Source organism: Mesocricetus auratus, unplaced genomic scaffold (genome assembly GCF_017639785.1).
Source record: "Mesocricetus auratus isolate SY011 unplaced genomic scaffold, BCM_Maur_2.0 Super-Scaffold_100013, whole genome shotgun sequence".
NCBI lineage: Eukaryota > Metazoa > Chordata > Mammalia > Rodentia > Cricetidae > Mesocricetus > Mesocricetus auratus.
In genome coordinates this window covers 44,018,744-44,037,311 of record NW_024429196.1, presented here as the reverse complement: position 1 = coordinate 44,037,311, position 18,568 = coordinate 44,018,744, and the positions used below count along the sequence as shown (strand labels likewise).

The following is an 18,568-nucleotide window of genomic DNA, read 5'->3' as shown; positions in this document are numbered from 1 at the left end:
TCCCTCTACTCCTCCTAGTTCCTCCTCCTTCCCCTTCCATCTGTATCTACCCCCATTCTACCTCTCATTAGAAAACAAACAGGCATCTAAGGAATAATAATGAAATAAACTAAACTAAACCAAACACATCAGAATAGGACAAAACAAACAGAAGCAAAAGAGTCCAGGAAAAGATATAACAACATCCTTAGCCATCAGGGAAATGCAAATCAAAACAACTTTGAGATACCATCTTACTCTTGTCAGAATGGCGAAAATCAAAAACACCGAAGACAATTTATGCTGGAGAGCAGGTGGAGAGAGGGGAACACTTCTCCACTGCTGGTGGGAGTGCCAACTCGTACAGCCACTTTGGAAATCAGTATGGAGATTCCTCAGGAAAATGGGAACCACAAGACCTAGCAATTCCACTCTTAGGCATATATCCAAAAGAGGCAAATTCATACAACAAGGGCATCTGCTCCACTATGTTCATAGCAGCATTATTTGTAATAGCCAGAACCTGGAAGCAACCTAGATGCCCCTCAACTGAAGAGTAGATAGAGAAAATGTGGTACATTTACACAATGGAGTATTACTCAGCAGAAAAAAACAATGGAATCTTGAAATTCGCAGGTAAATGGATAGCACTGGAAGAAACCATCCTGAGTGAGGTAACCCAGTCACAAAAAGACAAACATGTTATGTACTCACTCATATATGGATTTTAGACATGGATCAGGATAGTGCCAGTCTGCACTTCCACTGACAGAGAGTCTGGGAAACAGGAATGAACCTAAAAGATATGCATAGTACCCAAGAGAAGAGGAATGAGGCAAGATCCTCTGAACAGATGGGGAACACAGTGAGGGGTGGGGGGAGTGGGAGCTGGGAAGAAGAGAGGGGGAAGAGGAAGAGAGAGTAGGTCATGGGGGAACAGGAAGGTTGAGTGGGGGGGTAGAATAGGGGGAAGAGGGAATCATAGGTTAGAAGACAGATTAGGCACCAGTGTGACCTCTAGTGATCTAAAGGGATGACACCAATTGGCAAGCTAAGCAATAGTGGAGAGACGACCTCGAATGCCCATTCCTGATAATGAACTTGATGTCTATAACCATCCTGGAGCCTTCATCCAGTGACTGATGGAAGCAGAGGCAAACACCCACAGTTCAACATTGAACTGAACCCAAGGAACCCAGTGACAGAGAGAGAGGAGCGATGAGCAAATTGGCAAAGAATGGGCTGGCAAAACCAGCAGAGACAGCTGATCTGAACAGGGGAGAGCTCTTGGACTCCAGACCGACAGTTGGGAGGCCAGCATGGGACTGATCCAGACTCCACCCCCCAATGTGTCAGTGAGGAGGCCTAGGCAACCTATGGGGCCCTGAGCAGTTTGATCAGTGTTTATCCCTGGAATACAAACAGACATCGTGTGTCCATAACACAAAGTGGGATGCTCTCTCAGTCTGGACTCTTAGGGGAGTGCCTTGACCCTACCCTGAGTGAAATGACAGACTCTAGATATCTCCTATGTGGAAGGAATTGGCAATAGGGTGGGAGGCTGGGGGGGGGATGGTGGAGGGGTGTGGGAGGAGGGGAGGGAGAGGGAACTGGGATTGACATGTAAAACAAGCTATTGAAACTAAAATAATATATAAAAAAAGAAACAGATGTAGGCAGAGAGATTCACTTTCACTCACTCAAGAATCCATACAAACACAAAACTAGAAGCTACAATAGATATGCAAAGGATCTGTGGGGTAAATAAGAGTGTGACAGGGGGAGGAAGAGAGAGAGAGAAGGAGGGGAGATGAAATTTAAAGAGAGAAAACAAAAAGTCCTGACACAACATTATGAGACAAGGAACTTCCAAAGGAGCTATTGAGTTCTGTTGGCCATCTATCGCTGGGCATGCAGCTTGCCCTTAAGAGTAGTTTGTTTCCCTAGTGAAACTCCCTTGAAGAAAACTAACTTTTCACTTAAAAGTGTCTATCAATTGGAGAGAGCTTCTGGGCTAGGGGTGGGGCATGTGTCCACTTCTCCCTTCATCTCTAAGATCCCATCCGGTGTGAACCCATGCAGGCCCTCTGCCCACCGCCTCAGTCTCTGTGAGTTCCTGTGCGCTTGGGTCCTGGTGTGTCCGGAAGGCCTTGTATCTTCCCTGTCCTCCATGCCCTTTGGCTCTTCCGCTCTTTCCATATTCCCTTTCTGCAGGGTTCCCTGAGCTCTGAGGGGAGGGACTTGATGGAGACATCCCATTTAGGGCTGAGTATTTCAATGTCTCTCACTCATTTTTCTAGTGAAATACACTTTTTGCTTTTAAGGGTCCAGCATAATGCATAATTGGCACAAAAGGCAAATCAGGTATGTATATTTGCAGTTGTAATCTTAGTTCCCTAGAGTAGGTCAGGGCTTTCTTAGGTACACAACTTCATCTCATTTTATTATAGGAATATACCCCATTTTCTGACCCCTACACAGATAGATACAATCTTACCAACCCACTCTACACACACACACACACACACACACACACACACACACACACACACACACACTATAATTTCTACCTATCTTGCAAGGGATAAAGTGTGACACAGTCTTTGGAATTCTGCATCATCAGACTTTAAAGGCAACAGAGGAAAAGGAGGGGAAAGACCGCCGAAGACATCTTCAGGAGGAAGGCTGCTACCTTCTCCCAGAACCAATGTCAGTCAGTCCATGGCCACTACCACAACCTGTGTGGAGCTTCACAGCTCTGGCTGTGCTCTCTTGCAACCACCCAGGCCAGGGGCTCTCCTTGTACACCTAGCTGGTTGCTAATTTTCTCTACTCTGGGGCTTTGGATGTGAGGGGCATTGTTCTGCTGGAAGCCCAGAAACTGCCCTTTTAAGGACTCTGGTGCTAGCCAACATCTAGAACTTTCTCTAGGTGTAGGGCTGTTCATTTTTTAAGGAATTGGGTGTATTGCATGTATCACTGACAAACTGCCAGTTACATGCCCATGTTCAAGTTGAGAAGTGGATTAGATGTCTATAGGTGTGAGAATAAACTATGTGTTCGGTAAGCAGAGAACAGATTGTCAGGTGGGGTCAGGAGTGTGGTGATTACTGAGCCCAGAGTACTTTGTCCATCTCTTGGCTGTATGAAGGAATGCCAGGGAGACGTCCTAGACAGTTGTAATTCCTTTGGCCACCAGAAACCTCTAGTGCTTTTCCAGATCATTGGCTGTGGACACTTCCTAGCTCATAAGAAGTAGAGAAAAAAGAGGACACCAGCTAATTCAATGAGTAGAAAGGCCTGTCCTTTATTCTAAGATTAAGTTTTCTTACCTTGTGAAAGTGTGAGTGTGTGGAGAGGGAGGAAGAGACAGACAGAGAGAGAGAGAGAAAGAGAGAGAGAGAGAGAGAGAGAGAGAGAGAGAGAGAGAGAGAGAGAGAGAGAGAGGGAGGGAGGGAGGGAGGAGAAGAGGGAAGGAGGGAGGGGGAGAGGGAGAGAGGGAGAGGGAGAGGGAGGGAGGGAGGGAGAGAGGGAGAGAGGGAGGGAGGGAGGGAGAGAGAGAGAGAGAGAGAGAGAGAGAGAGAGAGAGAGAGAGAGAGAGAGAGAGAGAGAGAGAGAGAGAGAGAAAGGATCTTTTCCTTTTTGGAAAAAACAGTGATACTAAATCTGCTAAGTTTTATTTTTTTTAACATCCTTTCTTCCATAAATTATATGTTGACAACGCATTTTGAATTCACGTTTAAAAGGACTTTTTGGTGAAAGTCATGTTTGGGGAATTACTATGGAGTATTCAGCAGTATCTACATTAGCATTCCTGAAACTTGAGAGTGCAGCAGAGTCACTTGGAGGCTTCAGTTCCTTTGGCAATGTTTCTGATTTGTGAGGTCTAAGTGTGGCCACCTGACTGTGTTCCACTTCCTCAGGTCTGATGGTCTGGTTCACAGTGGGAGAAGCATAGGCCTGACATCAGGTGACAAGGTGGGTCAGCTTTGTCAAGTCTGATCAGAGGGTTCTTAGCTTCATGCAGAAGCCTAAGAGCCTATGTTGGGGCCAGTAGGCACAGCCTGAGTTGGGAGGACAGGCAAAGCCTGGGGGAGGTACAGACTGCAGCTCTGGGTTTCAGATTACCTTTTCCTGCTGTGGGTATCAATAATACAGACTGGGAAGGCAGTTTTATAGATGGAATGAACTGTTTGACACTACAAAGGCCAGACTGTCCCATTTTTAAGCTAGAGGGAGAGAAAATGTTCTAGGCTTTCTGCCTGAGATGTCAGCACAGAGTCTGCAAGTGTCAGGAAGTTTCCCACTCATGGTTTATTTTTACTTCCTGTGGTCCAGAGCTGCACTGCAGGCAGTCTAGATTTGACTTTCATGGGCCCTGGGGTGACGGGAGGGCAGATGTGAGACAGCAGATGCTAGGAGGTCAAAGACACTGCCTGGGACAGGCTTTTCTACAGGGCAGCATCAGTTGTCCCCTTTAAAGGTTATTTAAGCATGTCGTGACAACTGGACCCTGGTGGAGGTCTCTGACTAGAGTGTCCTCCGAAGATCTATTACTTCTGTTTCATTTCTCTTCCAGATTAATTCACCATCCCAGTTTTTTCAATGCAGCTTTAATAATTTTTAGTCTCTACATTTAGTACTGACCCTTGGCACTTGGTACCTGGCTTAGTATTGGTTTAACAGGATCTCACATGTTACTATTTCTTCAAAATCATAGGTTAAAACAAAGCACATGACAAAGGCAACTAAATAGCATAATACATATCTTGGAGGAATACTGAGTTCCTGGAAAAGTCATTTATCATAAGTTCCCTAGGTATCTGAGTTCTTAAAAGCAGTATTTGATCTTTCACTAACTCTGTTTTGTAATTACTGGACACATTAAGTCATATTTGGTAGAGGAGACAGGAAAGGTATGTGAGCAATCCTTTGATGTTTTCCCTGCTCATCCCTGAGCCTCAAATCCCCTATGCCTTGCACTTGATGAGAATACTCAGGCTGAAACTAAAGTAAGAGTCAAGGTCAAAAGGCTCATTTAAGCTAATCATTTTCTGCATGCTATACTATGATAAAAATATAACTAACCAATCAAAATTCAGGTTCCTATACCAGGTAGGGAGCCACTTACATTTGTCCTGCAGGGAATCATGGGGCACTTCTCCTTGGGGGCTCTCTTCCAAGTCTCCATAATGTAAGACCTTGTGATTTGGTGAAAGCCGACAATACCAAAATTTGTCTGAGGAGAAAAACATACATTCACAAAGTTAATGATTCTAGCTTTCAAAAATAACATCACGCTGATAGTGCTACCTGGAGGATAAAAATGACTCATTTGATTTTGAACTTTAAGAAATAATGGATTTTAATGTCCTGAACAGTGAAGTAAGTCCCTTTCTGATTTGGGTATTTCAGTATCACCCACCCTGCTCTGCAAACATTGGTAACTGCAGGGGATGTCACTAAATCTATCTCAATAGCAAAGTATTTTCCAAGAAGGTAGTTTTCATTTCATCAGTGCCTGTAACCACCAACGGGAGGAGAGAGGTGAAGGAAGAACAGCATTTGGGGACTTGATCTGGTTCCACTTTGATCTCCAGCCTGCTGTACACTCACAGCTATATTTAGCTGGTACCTACACCTGTTCCTTGATGCTAATAGGCCACATCCATGATCTGTGGAGGAATTATCAGGACACAAGCGATACACATTGGGGTAGGATCCATGATAAATCACCTGAATAATTCAGGATTTATGGAAAGAATGAAGGCATTCACAAGCAGCCTCGTTCCTAACCCCCACAGTGTAGTGGCAGAATGGCAATGGCCAAATCTTTAGTGTTGTACCTGTACTGGATTCCCACATTTTACCCCTTCAAACCCTCACATGTGATGAGAAAATGTGAGCAAGACCACAGAAGAGAGAAGGAGGCAAATGACAGTTTTATAGACCTATAGAGTTACAGATTGGGAACTTGAACCATAACTGCAGTGTTTGTATAGATGCAAAGGCTCATTTAGATGGTGGGCCTTCACTACTATGAATTAAGCGTCTCTAGAAAAAATTTTCACCATTAATGTCATGGGCCGACATTATTGGTATAGACACATCAGTCATCTTAATGCTCCCTCGGGTAAGACCTAAGGTAAGAAACCCAAGGGGATGCTCCCTTGGTGGATCCAAGATAAACAGCTTTTCCTAGTTTATCTAGGAACAATTGCTGATCAGACAAGAGGCTCCAGGATCCTCGTTAGCCTGGGCAGTATAGGGAATTCAACCACTGTCTTCATAATGGCTATGGTCCCAACGCCTCAGTAAAGTGCTGGGTACTAGATGGTGTTGGCCAAACTGGAAAGTGAAGACTTCAGGAGATTTGGTTCAAACACATCAAGCACACAACATCTGTGCCCTACCAGCTTCTTGGCACATTCATGCACCTAGCACACCCTATGGTCTTGGTCAAATCACCTCATTACTATTCTTGCAGGCTCAAATTATTTTGGAACTATTCTGATACAAATGCTGTCTGCTGGGTGGTGGTGGTTTCACACCTTTAATCCCAGTACTCAGTAGGCAAAAGGCAAGTGGATATCTGTGAGTTCAATACCAGCCTGGTCTACACAGGGAGTTCCAGGACATCCAAGGCTACGCAAAGAAACCCTGTCTCAAAAAACAAACAAACAAACAAACAAACAAAAAGCCACTGCCCATCACATTTTAAGATAATAGGTTTTTCAATCTAAAATTGCTTTCACTAAAAAAAACATATTTTAACCATATTTCTTTTAATCTACAAAAGCTTTAAGAATGGAAGTAAAAGCCACATAATGAATAACGAAAAGGAAATTGCTTGTGTGATTCTTGTCATCCTCATATGTAAGAGAATTTTAGCACTGCTTGAGAATTCCTTATTGTATCCAGAACATAGCAACCATGTATTTAAAGGACTCGGGTGAAAACCAAAACAAAACATTGAAAAGGAAGATCACTCAATTATTTGGGCTTGCCAGCTCTTCAAAAATCACAGGTAGTTATGGAGTGGATGGACTTTAAAAAGAGGTAAGCAAGTCATTCCCTCACTAATTCACAACCATTCTAATCTGCTAATGTAAAATTATTGGGTTTCCATGAGAAGAATGCATTGGGGGAACTGAGTCAGAATTTACAATAAGAATTATAAAGTCTGGAGGATATCAAGTGTTGTGAGCATCACAGAACTGTTAGAGGCCTGACATAACAGGACATGGTGGTCTTCTCTGCACACAAGGACCACATGGCCTATGGCCTGATCTACACAGACTATGATAATGACAATTGGCTGTAAGGTACCTACTTCTCAGGAGGTTTGGGGGCTAAGTGAGTTACTGAAAGGTGATGGGAAGGAGGCCAGTGAGGTGTGACATGGGAATATTTGGTTCTTCTGTTGACTAAGATCTGCCTGTTCTTTAGAAGAATACCATCTTTGCAAGCCGGGGCTAGCTTATGACTCAGTGATTCTATATGAAACCAATAAGTTAATATGGTACAGTGATCATTTATACTCAGTAAGGTCTGATGGGAAGAATTATGAAATTGAACTAGCTAAACACAACATGGGATGAGTTGTACAATGGATATTCATCTATAAAATATACTTCAGTTTTGAATTGTTGCTTACATTTCAGGATAAATTATTTATCTAAAAGTATTTGTCTACAATGCACCTAGTACTCCTGAGGAGTAACAAGAAGTCATTAAATAAATGGTAGACATGAAAGACTGAACTTGGAAACAAGGAAAAGATGATCCCTCAATTCTTGGTGGCAGTAGAGAGGTAAACCACAAAAACTCTTTTGTCCAGGACTGGGAAGTAGGGACAAACACAATCTAGGCTAGGAATGGGGAATTTTTCTTGCTTACATAATCCACTCCTAATTAATAAACCAATACAGAACAGTGACTACTTATCCCACAGAAATGACTGCTGTTTTGCAAGTTTGAATGGAAGCTTATTTAAAGAAACACAATAGGCTACCTGGAACTCTGGTGTGACTGTCTACTTCACAAGAAAAGAGTGCTTCTTCTTACAGAATAACATCTTTCCCAGGTTTTCTTCCTACCCCTAATTAGTTCTTCTCCTATTCTACACAAGTTTCCCTTACTCTGGTCAGTGCTACAATGGTCAAGAGCAAGGAAGGTCTGTGCATACCTTATGGAAGCAATGCGTTCTTGTGTTTCTAGGCAAGTAAGAAGTTTTATATGGATTATAAAACAGTGAAGGAGGGACTGAAGAGGCTGAGAAGTTTGTCTTGATTTGTGATCAAATAGGAGCAAGCTAAGGTAGCATCTTCCTTCTTTGGGATGGAAGCTGCAGCCCTTAGGGTGAGAATCATCATGACTTGCATAATTCTATCTCAAAGGTAGGACTACTATGAAGGAGAGTGAAGCTGCCCACGCCCAGAACAGCACAGCAACACAGTGGCAGAGACATTCATTGTCAGTCAACAGCAGAAGCTTGATTGGTAGCTTTCGTTTGTGAGAAAAAAATGTGCATTTTCCTTTTAAGACTCAGCATGATGCTATGAGTTCCTCAATCCCTTTGGGCAATAGAAGAGTGGATATCGTCATTAAAAGCAATTAGCAAGAAGCAACGAGAACATTATCAAAGATTGTTTACTAGCATCTTCGGAGGATGTGAGAGTTAATGTGGAAGCCTTGTAGTCAATTACAAATTAGAATATATTAACAGTTGTCTTTCCGTCTCCAAACTAAAAAATATTGAGACAGTTTTCTGCTTCAATCTTTTCCTTTGTCCTTATTCATACTGTCTTTTTGTCTCTCTCCCTTTTCTCCTTTCCTTTGTCACTGGTCCCTCTTTTTCCTTCCTTCCTCCATTCTCCTTACTTTTTTTAAGGATTGAAGGGAATACTGGTTTCAAAGTCCATATTTTTTGTTTCTTTTCTGTACTGTTATAAAGCACTCTAATCAAAAGTAACCTGGAGTGGGTGGTAGAGCATTATTTGCCTTACATTTTCAAGTCACAATTCATCATTGAGGAAAGCATGGCAGGACAGGAATCATAGAGGAGGAACTGCTTTCTGGTTTGCTTATAGACTCATAGTTAGCTACCTTTCTTATACAGCCTAAGACTACCTACCTGCCTAAGGATGGTGGCTGAGCTCTGTACATTAACTGATACCGGGACAGACGACAGACATGCCCATAGGTCAGTTTGATCTAGGTGATTCTCCAAGTAAGGCTTTACTCTCAAATGTCTCAAGGCTCTTTCAGGCTGACAGTTAAAGCTAAATAGGACAGTCCATAAACCTAGGAAGAAGGTCTGATTAAAGCTTTTTATGATGCCATATGGATTATTACAAGCTAAAAATCACTGGGAAGTGAAATTCTTATAACACTGATCAACAGTGAAAATAATCTGAGTCTGCGTTATCCAATTGTAACATGAAAAAATAGATGACCCCGAGACTGACAATGGGGTTCAAGCTTCAAGCTGACTATCAGAAAGGTAAAGCAGCTGGCCACCAGCTTCTTACCTCTATCTCAGCTGAATAGGTTGATCCTGTCTCCACAAACTCTCACCAAGCCTCAGACCTTTCCTCAGCATGGCTGGAGAATGAATGCCTCCCTGAGAACTTACTTCTTCTGTCTTATATACTTCCCTAATGTTGGGAATAAAGGTGTGAGCAATAGTTCTCTTTTAGACTGATTCACTCTTGTGTAGATCTGGGTGGCCTTGAACTCTGAGAGATTGGTCTACCTCTTAATCCTGACTCCTAGGATTAAAGGTGTATACCACCACCTCCTAGCTTCTGGTTGCTGGGATTAAAGGTGTGTGCCTGGCTTCTATGGCTTGTAGCTTACTTTGCTTTCTGAATCCACAGGCAAGCTTTAATAAATCATAAATAATATATCACTACATCCAATAAGAAAACAAAAAATTTCCTTAATTTGTCAATTTAGCCAAAGGTAAGAATGCCTCTTGGAATTTAGAGGAGACCAGAACCTCGAGTAATAGTTACTACCAGTGATGTAACATGCTGGATTGTACACAAGGCATAAGAATTGAATCTGATCAACTCTGCTTTGGAAGCAGGTGATTTTCTAGTATTGGGTGCAGAGCCATGTTTTGTTGCAGGCCCTAGGAATCCCTTGTCACAGAAATGGGAAAGCATTTCCTAAGGTACACTGCTACAGCAATTCTAGTAGAATGTTCCGTTTTGCTAGAATGCCCTAAACTAAACCAAATCATCATTGTGTTCAGAAAGTCTACATCTTGCTAAGATTCAACCTTTCTGAATCAAAGAACAGAACTGGACAGCACCTTAAAAGGGAAATGTCACTTCCCAGTGGTGAGATCCACAAGTTTCTCTGTTGGTTCCAGGAGGTGAATGGCAGCTGTGGGTGGCAGTGAAGGCCATTCTGACTTTCAAACACTTTGCAATCCAATGAATGCTCTTCAAAGTCTGAGACTTGTGTGTTGATTCTGAATGCTCCCATCTTGGAGGCAGTGTGTCCTTGCCTGGCTCAGGATTCCAGGACTCTCATACACTCAGCAAGATGATTGGTCCTAACAGATACTGTTAAAGCCCTTAGCAAAATTATAGACCAAAAGATCTTTGTTCTTCACTTATAAAATGCTAGCCTTAACATCATGAGTAATAAATATATGAAGTATCCATCCTGCATTCCCCTCAGGGCTGGTTACCAGCACTTGTTCATTCCAGTCAGAGAACATGTCCCCTTCCACCACACTATTTACCCTTCTATGTCTGAAGTGGTGACTACTTGTTATTTTGACCTATTGAATACCTTTTCCCAAATTCAACTGTTTTTTGCTTCATTTGGAAATACACATTTTCAAATGGAAATACCTGCCCTTTTGTTAAAATGAGCTGATTAGGTTTCATGAAACACTAAACGAGAAATGTAATTAAAACAGAGAGAAGAAACAGCTTGTTGCCCAGAAGGTTGATAAAGATGCTGAGCCTGAATAATCCATTTGGCTCCAGGCTTCTGATGGGGTTACAAGAGTTATGTGAGGTACAAAGGCCTTGCTGACTGAAGTGGGAAGACAAGTTTTATACAGCACAGAATACTGAGATAATTCAGTCATGTTGGCACTTGAAGACAGGAATCTAACAAGCATTTTTAGTGGAAACAACTTTATGGTATCGTTTCTTCAAATGATTCTGTAGTGTTTAGCCAAGGGGTTAACTAGACCATTCAATGCAAGTGATTCTGAGAAAACTGAATTTATAAAATGCAGTAACTAGAGGAAAATGTTGAAGACTGCAGTCTCACGAAGCAATAATAGCTGTACTACAGACAACCTCTAGGAGTGTATCTTCACTGTCCTCTCCAGGAGTACCTGGGAAGAGAAGCGTGGTCGAGCCTTACATTGTGTGGTCAGAACAGAAAGCAAGAAGCAGTCTTGAGACATCCAATAGTGTGCTTCCTGTGTTTAAAAACCATATGTCAAGTAATACAACCCAAAATAGTCATAAAATAGTCTTGAACACTTGATAACCATCATACTAAGAGTTAAAGATAGCTTACTTAACTCTTGCAACTACCTACTTAATATAGAAATAACACCATCCTGTGTGACAGAAGAAGAAAAGAGTCCAGGTTGATGAGTCCTTGCCAACAGCTACCCAGTCTGGACTGCGGAGGCTGGGGCTTAAGCTGGATTAATATGTATCATATGATTTTCTGCCTCCCAGGTCCACAGTGACTAGACATTCCAGAAGCCAGACTTGCCTCGTTTGCATCAGACTGTCAAGAGTTGTGGATGAGATAGGATGATAGGCAAATGACAACGGATGGACATTCTGACAAAATGCAGCAAGGGAAAAGATGTTTGGCAACCTCCTCCACTTCCAGTTCTGTAAGACTGGAAGCGCTCACATTTCCCCTCAATTTAATTACTGAATCTGCTCATCTGTGTCCTCCTTACTGTTAGACAAGTTGGAAGGGAAGTAGCCATGGCTCCTACACAGGGAGTACCAGACCTAATCAGTGGTGAAGTCTCCTTGAACATGCATGTACTTGAAGGAATGGTGATCAATTTTGCACCCCAGCCTACCAGGCTGTGCAAATCCAAATGCAGTGCTTTGATGGGGCTGATGGGAGATTACATGCAGTTCAGGCAGAGGGCTGGTAACTAGACTTGACCAGCAGGCCTTTCTGCTTGCAGAAGGAGACTCTTGTTTTGAACACAAATGATTCCACTCTGTCCAGATCTTTACTAACTCATCAGCTAGATAAGAATGTTTTTGGCCGGGAGGTGGTGGTGCACGCCTTTAATCCCAGCACTCGGGAGGCAGAGGTAGGCGGATCTCTGTGAGTTCGAGGCTGGGCTGGACCGATAGCCTCCAAAACAATACAGAGAAACCCTGTCTCATAAAAACAAAACAAAAAAACAAAAACAAAAAGAATGTTTTTGTTCCTTAGGAAGTTCATCAACAATGAGGAATAATATTTTTAAAACAAAAATCTGTAGCTATCTTATCTAGATAGGAAGATTCTGGTAGAGTCAATCCATTTCAGCCTAGAAATGTATATCGGGTAGTGTAGTGGACTGGAGGGTTCAGTGAAACCTTAGGTACTGGTATTCAGCTGGCAACAATGTAGCTCTTAGTGTCTCTATGTGCTTTCCCAATCCAAATACTTCTGTGTCTTTTGCGCAATGTCAAGTACAAAAAGAAAATGTTTTAAGTTACATTTATGAGCCCATATATCCTGGATATTGATCTGCCAGAGACAATAAGGAGATGAGGGCATACAGCTAACTATCCAGCTAATAGCTCTCAGATCCTGGAGTGCTAGACTCCAAAGATGTCTTGCCTGAAGATGCTAAGGGGGCTAATTGAGAGCTGAGAAGGCAATAACCAAGTCTTCTCACTCTTGGACCAATATTGTTGTTGTTTTAAACACAATTTTCCAGATGAACCGTGAATCCTTTTGTCTTGATTTCTAGGAGCTACATTCTCAACTGCCTTTATTTCTTGCAAAAATCTTAGGAAAGAGGTATTGATACCGACTGAAAACTGCTCAAGCTCATATCACTAGACAAAGGCAACCAACCCTGAGCATTATAGTATAATGCCTTTTTGGAGTATCATGTACTTGGACATGATGCCCAGCACAAGGAATCCAAAGACATAGATGGGCATGAGCTCACCCTTCAAGGGCTGGATTTAGAAGATGAGTTCTCTCTTCTTTTGTAATGCAAGCCTTTCTCAGCCACACCTCTAACTTGGCCTCTCATTGGTTTGCCCCCATCCTATTCCTAGACCTAGTGTGAAGCTCTTTGTCAGGGTTTCACATCCTCTCCAAATAATCCACATTTACTCCAGGAAGTTCTGCTTTGTGCAATCCTTCAGGGTAATTTTCAAATGGTAACATCAACATGTTTCAATTACTAAACACTCAGCACAGAGCAGTCAAAGTAAATGGCCAGAGAGATGGGCACAAACACAAATTGATTATTGTCATTAGTGGGTGAGCTTTGTGTCTGAGCGAACATCTGTCTGGTTTCAGAACTACCTGCCAGAGTTTCCCCAGCTCAACTAATATTTGTTCTTAGCACAGTTGCTAATGTCTCCACTTCTGCTTGGCTCTTTCCCAATTTCTTCACCCCTTCCCAAACCTTATTTCTCAGCTGTTTCCCAGCTGTTTTCTTCTAGGACAGGATGGTATGAATCTTGGTGCAATCACAATCAAGCCAGGAGAACAAGAAACAATCAAAGTAGAAGAACAGCTAGGATTGCTTCCTATTTAGTGTGCTGGGTCTACTGGCACCATTCTGATTTGACATTTTGAGGTCAGAAATCGAAGACAATTCAGAAATCCATCTTGAAATATTCTGAAAATCGATTCTAGTTCTTTTTTAAATTACTATTGCTTATACCCCCAGTAAAATAACTCTGACCCGGAACAGCACCAATATGGAAAATTTCAGAATATGGACCACCCATGGTGTGAGTAAGAAGATCCAACCAGACAGTGGGTGCCAGTTTGCCTGATGGTGTAAGGGAGTCAGGAAAGGAAGGATGTGGGTAAAAGAACTTGCTGTGCAAACCTAATGACATGAGTTTAATTCCTTGAATTGACAGTGGGAGAGGAGACTCACAAAAGTTGTCATCAGACCTTCATTTGTGCACCACGGGATAAGTACATCTTCACACACAATGCTCACACACAAATCATAAGCCCACAAATACAATAAGAGTAAACAAAATAGACATTTTAAAAGTAAAAACTAGAAAAAAGGGCTTGAAGCTTTAAGGGACTGCTCTTCTGCAGCTTCACAAGTTACTCAACCAGCAGGATCTCTGTTTTGTTAGGTACAAATGTGTACGATTACAATATGCATTTCACAGAAATACTCTGTATTTCATTCAACCAGTCATGGATTATTTAACAATAGGGATATGTTCTGAAAAATGCATCTTCAGGTGATTTTACCATGTGACTGTCATATAGTACATTTAAATACAAACTAAGGTGGTAAAGTGCTCCTAGTGGCCACCAGTGTATGTGCGGTCCACTATTGACTGATGTGGGGCCCATGGTAAGTAACACATTGAGTGAATAGCCTTGTACATGGGTGAGTTACAGCACATGTTATCAATTGTTAGTGCCACCACTAGTAGCCTTGTAAATGGTAAAGAAGAGATTTTTACCTCCAAGGGTCTTTTGGTTCTCCCTACATATTAATATGGTCTAACCTACTGCCATTCTTGTCTCAAGCACAATGATGTCCTTGAGTGACATTATGCTTTTGTGATTACCCAGAAGCAAGCTACTGTTTTCCCCGACTATGTATGGAGTTCCCAAACAATACCTTGTCTCCGACGAGCATTGAGTTTCCTAAAGCAGGTCCCTTCCACAAGGCGGTTCAGGCGCTGCTGTTTGATCAGCTCTAAGATTTCTGGCTGGATCTTCTCCTTCAGTTCCCTATTGGAGGACAAACAAATCATATTTCACGGTGCACCTTGAGGAATGGCCTGTGGTGGGTACCACTGTAGGCTGATGGGAGGAAGTCTGAGCTGCCTCCTTTCATGAACACTTTAGGACCTCCCCAGCTGGTGCTTTAGAGAATCACTTAGAGATTTCCTAAGTGGTGTTTGGAAAAATCTAGGCCAGAGTTCCCTGTTGAAATAACACTATTGGGTTTCTGACATTTACAGACTATCCACAAAAGTGCCAGCCACTTTTGTGATTTTTTCCCCCCATAACAAAACCTTCTGAGAAATCCCTTATTTTACAAAGTCACAGATACAGCTTAGGCAAAAACCCAAGAAAATAAATTCCTGGCCCTTAATTTTTTCCCCTGTAGCAAACAAACAAAAACCCCTATATCAGTTTTGTGATCTGACCGACCAGGAATATTGGGTAACCATGCAATTGTTACATTCCATAATTAACTATATTTCGAGCAAGAACCACTTTTGTTTTTTATCCCATCTCTCACGAATGAGAATCATAACACTGTCCCAGATTCTAGCCCACAGAGATTTCTATAATGATGGGATAAATTAATATTATTTGTAACTTGTCTCAGGCTAATAGGATGTAATTTACTTTTAGATGAACTGTGCCACAAAGATTCCATGATAAAGTGCAACAGTTTTCTAAACCTTTAAGGGGTTTGTATGTTGCAAAGCTTTATTAGCATCCTACCATTTGAGGCTAGTAAAGTCAGCAGCGTTGCAGTGAAAGTTGTCCAGAGAGTCACAGAACTGAGCCCTCAGAGATGTGCTGAAAGTACTGTCTGTAACATGGAACCAGAAGTCAGAAAACCGGGTCCAGTCTGGGCTGTGTCTGGGACTATAGTGTTTCACATAGTTCATCTGTGTTTCATGTTCCTAACTGTGAACAGGGATTAGAATCCTGCCTGAGAAAATACTATGATTTCCAAAGGACAAGGATAGCTGCAAGTCTCTGTAAACACTGGCCACCAAAGGAAGCATTACTGAATTTACTCTCTCTTTTTTTTGTTTTTGTTTTTGTTTTTGTGTTTTTCGAGACAGGGTTTCTCTGTATTGTTTTGGAGGCTATCGGTCCAGCCCAGCCTCGAACTCACAGAGATCCGCCTGCCTCTGCCTCCCGAGTGCTGGGATTAAAGGCGTGCGCCACCACCGCCCAGCTGTGATCATTTGTTACTCTTACAAAGGACCCGGGTTTGGTTCTTAGCACCTGCCTGCTGTCTCACAACTGTCTGTAACTTCAGTTCCAGGGGATCTGGTGCCCTCTTCTGGTCACTTTGGGCAGAAAGCATGTACATGGTGCATACATGTACATGCAGGCAAAAACATTTATATACATAAAATAACTAAATGAAAACTTAAGAAAAAGAAACTAAGAAGTAACATAAGAAGGATATGGACATCCACAAGATGTTCTTGTATTCCACTAATGTGGTAGTTAATTTTCACTTGATGTGATCACTTGGTGGATAGGCTTCCAGTTTTGCTGTAGATTGTCTTGATTAGGTTATTGATGTGGGAGGACTTGCCTACTGTGGGTGGTACCATTGCCTGGGGTGAGATTCTAGATTGTATATTAAAAAAAGAGTTCTGTCCAAGCACTCATTATTCTCTGTCAAGCTTCTATTGCAGTAACTTCTCTGACATGCTGTACATTGTCCTTGAACTATGAGCCAAAATAAGGCCATTCCCCTGAAGTTGCTTTTGTCAGGATATTTTGTCAAAGCCACAGGAAACATCACTAGGACAACTAATATACATTTGGGGGCTGAAATAGCCAAGAGATCCTGTGGGATATGGAAATGCTGCAGTAACAATGTAGCTTGGAGAATTTACAAGGCCTTCTATGCACAGGGTTCTGAGGGTCTCAGCTTAAGCTCTTAGATCACCATAACTACCTATTATCAGTGCTCATCTTTTATAAAATAGAGTCAGCAAATCACAGCTTTGATGGACCCTGAATGGAATGGGAAAGAAGTTGAGTGCTGCATGGGCGGGGCAGCTGCTCGTGACAATAAACCATTGCTTCTGATTTCTGAGTTTGGGCAATTGGGCAAAGAGGGAAAGATATCCTTTGGGGATGGACAGAAAAGGGGAGGAAGAGGGTTGGAACTCATCAATTTTGAGAATAGTTTTGATAGGTTATGTTAAGGTATTAAAATGTAGAGATGAGAACAATGAAGAGGAAATTTCAAGAAATTTTAACTGATGTTTCATGATGTTTGGGTTGAATTTGGATGTACTTATCATCACAAATGTCTTCACCAAAATCCAGTGGATGTACTAAAAGATGTTAATCTGTATTTCTCCAAGAGAATTTATAAAGAGACCCCTCCCCCTTTACTGACACTCTGAAGACTCCAAATATGATTGGACCAAGGGAAATTATAAAGTCTTTTCAAAAATTTTTTGACTTCTTCTGTTTCCTTGCAAATACACTCAGAAGCCATGTATTCACACTTATCAAGAAAGCCCAGACAACTCTTACAATATGTTTCTGGGACTGAGACATGACCTCTTAGGCATGCTAGGTAAGAAGACTCTGGCTGTAACCCCTTCCGGAATGTTTGGCTTGTAGTCACTGAGGCTGGGGTCATGGGTTCACTGGCTGACATGGAAAAGAGAGAAATTAAAGAAGGGAGGGTAAATGATTGCAGGCAAAGCAGTTCAGTCTAATACAATGGTTCCCAGCTTTCCCATTGCTGGGACCTTTTAATACAGTTCCTCATGTGGTGGGAATACACAATCAAAAAATTATTTTCATTGCTACTTCATAACTGTAATTTTGCTATGGCTATGAACTATAATGTAAATATATGATATTTCTGATGGTCTTAGGTGACCCCTCTGAGGGGGTCACAACCCACAGGTTGAGAATTGCTGGTCTAGTACCTTCTCTGGAAAACAGTTCTAATCCAGGCTCAGCAAGGCCAGTGCAGGACACAGAAAATATCTACCATCTCTAGACTGAAGTCAACTCTTAGCTTGGGGTCTGCCCAGCTGAGCCACCACTCCACGATGGTTTGGCAAATATTTTGTATAAAGCATCAGACAGTAAATATTTTAGGCTTTGTAGGTTATGGGGCCAATAGGAAAAAATAAATGTGGATGAATTTTAATAAAATTCTTTTATAGAAATTGGTAGTTGGTACATTTGGCCCAAGAACTATCATTCAAGAACACCTGAACTAGAAGGGCCCTCCAGAGGCTATGGGCCAAGTGATAATGGTAATTTCATGAAAACTGGTCTTTTTCTGTCTCAGTGCTAGAGAACTTCAGGGTCCAGTCCCTGAATTACTTCTGTTCCTTAACAGATCTAGGGCTTTATTCACACATTTTATTCTAACAGCTCTCTGATTTGTATTTCCAACTTAGACCCACCTGCTGACCTCCAAACTCATTTGTCTGGCTGCCTCCCTGGACATTCCATACTCTGGCATGTTCAGAGATGAACTCCTGGGGGTCCTTGCCCAAATCACTCCACTCCAAAGTGCTGCCCTTTAGTTGATTAGGTCCCAAATCTGGAGCCCATTTTTTATTCTTGTCTTTGTACAACTGCTTTTAAACTACCAGGAAATACCATCTTCCCTTCTATC

At 42.0% G+C, this 18,568-nt stretch overlaps 1 protein-coding gene across 5 annotated transcripts in view; it reads right to left on the bottom strand.

The window, feature by feature from the left end:
- Elmo1 (engulfment and cell motility 1) overlaps window positions 1-18,568 on the bottom strand; it is a 515,537-nt gene that overhangs the window by 21,066 nt on the left and 475,903 nt on the right. For all 5 annotated transcript variants that reach the window (XR_005880782.1, XM_040755636.1, XM_040755637.1 and 2 more), the window contains 2 exons: window positions 14,828-14,940; window positions 5,111-5,218 (listed from right to left, as the gene is read on the bottom strand). Coding sequence is in view for 4 of the 5 variants with exons in the window: in XM_040755636.1 (XP_040611570.1) it covers window positions 5,111-5,218; window positions 14,828-14,940 (221 nt within the window). In the remaining variant the exon portion in view is untranslated. The remainder of the gene's footprint in view (window positions 1-5,110; window positions 5,219-14,827; window positions 14,941-18,568) is intronic.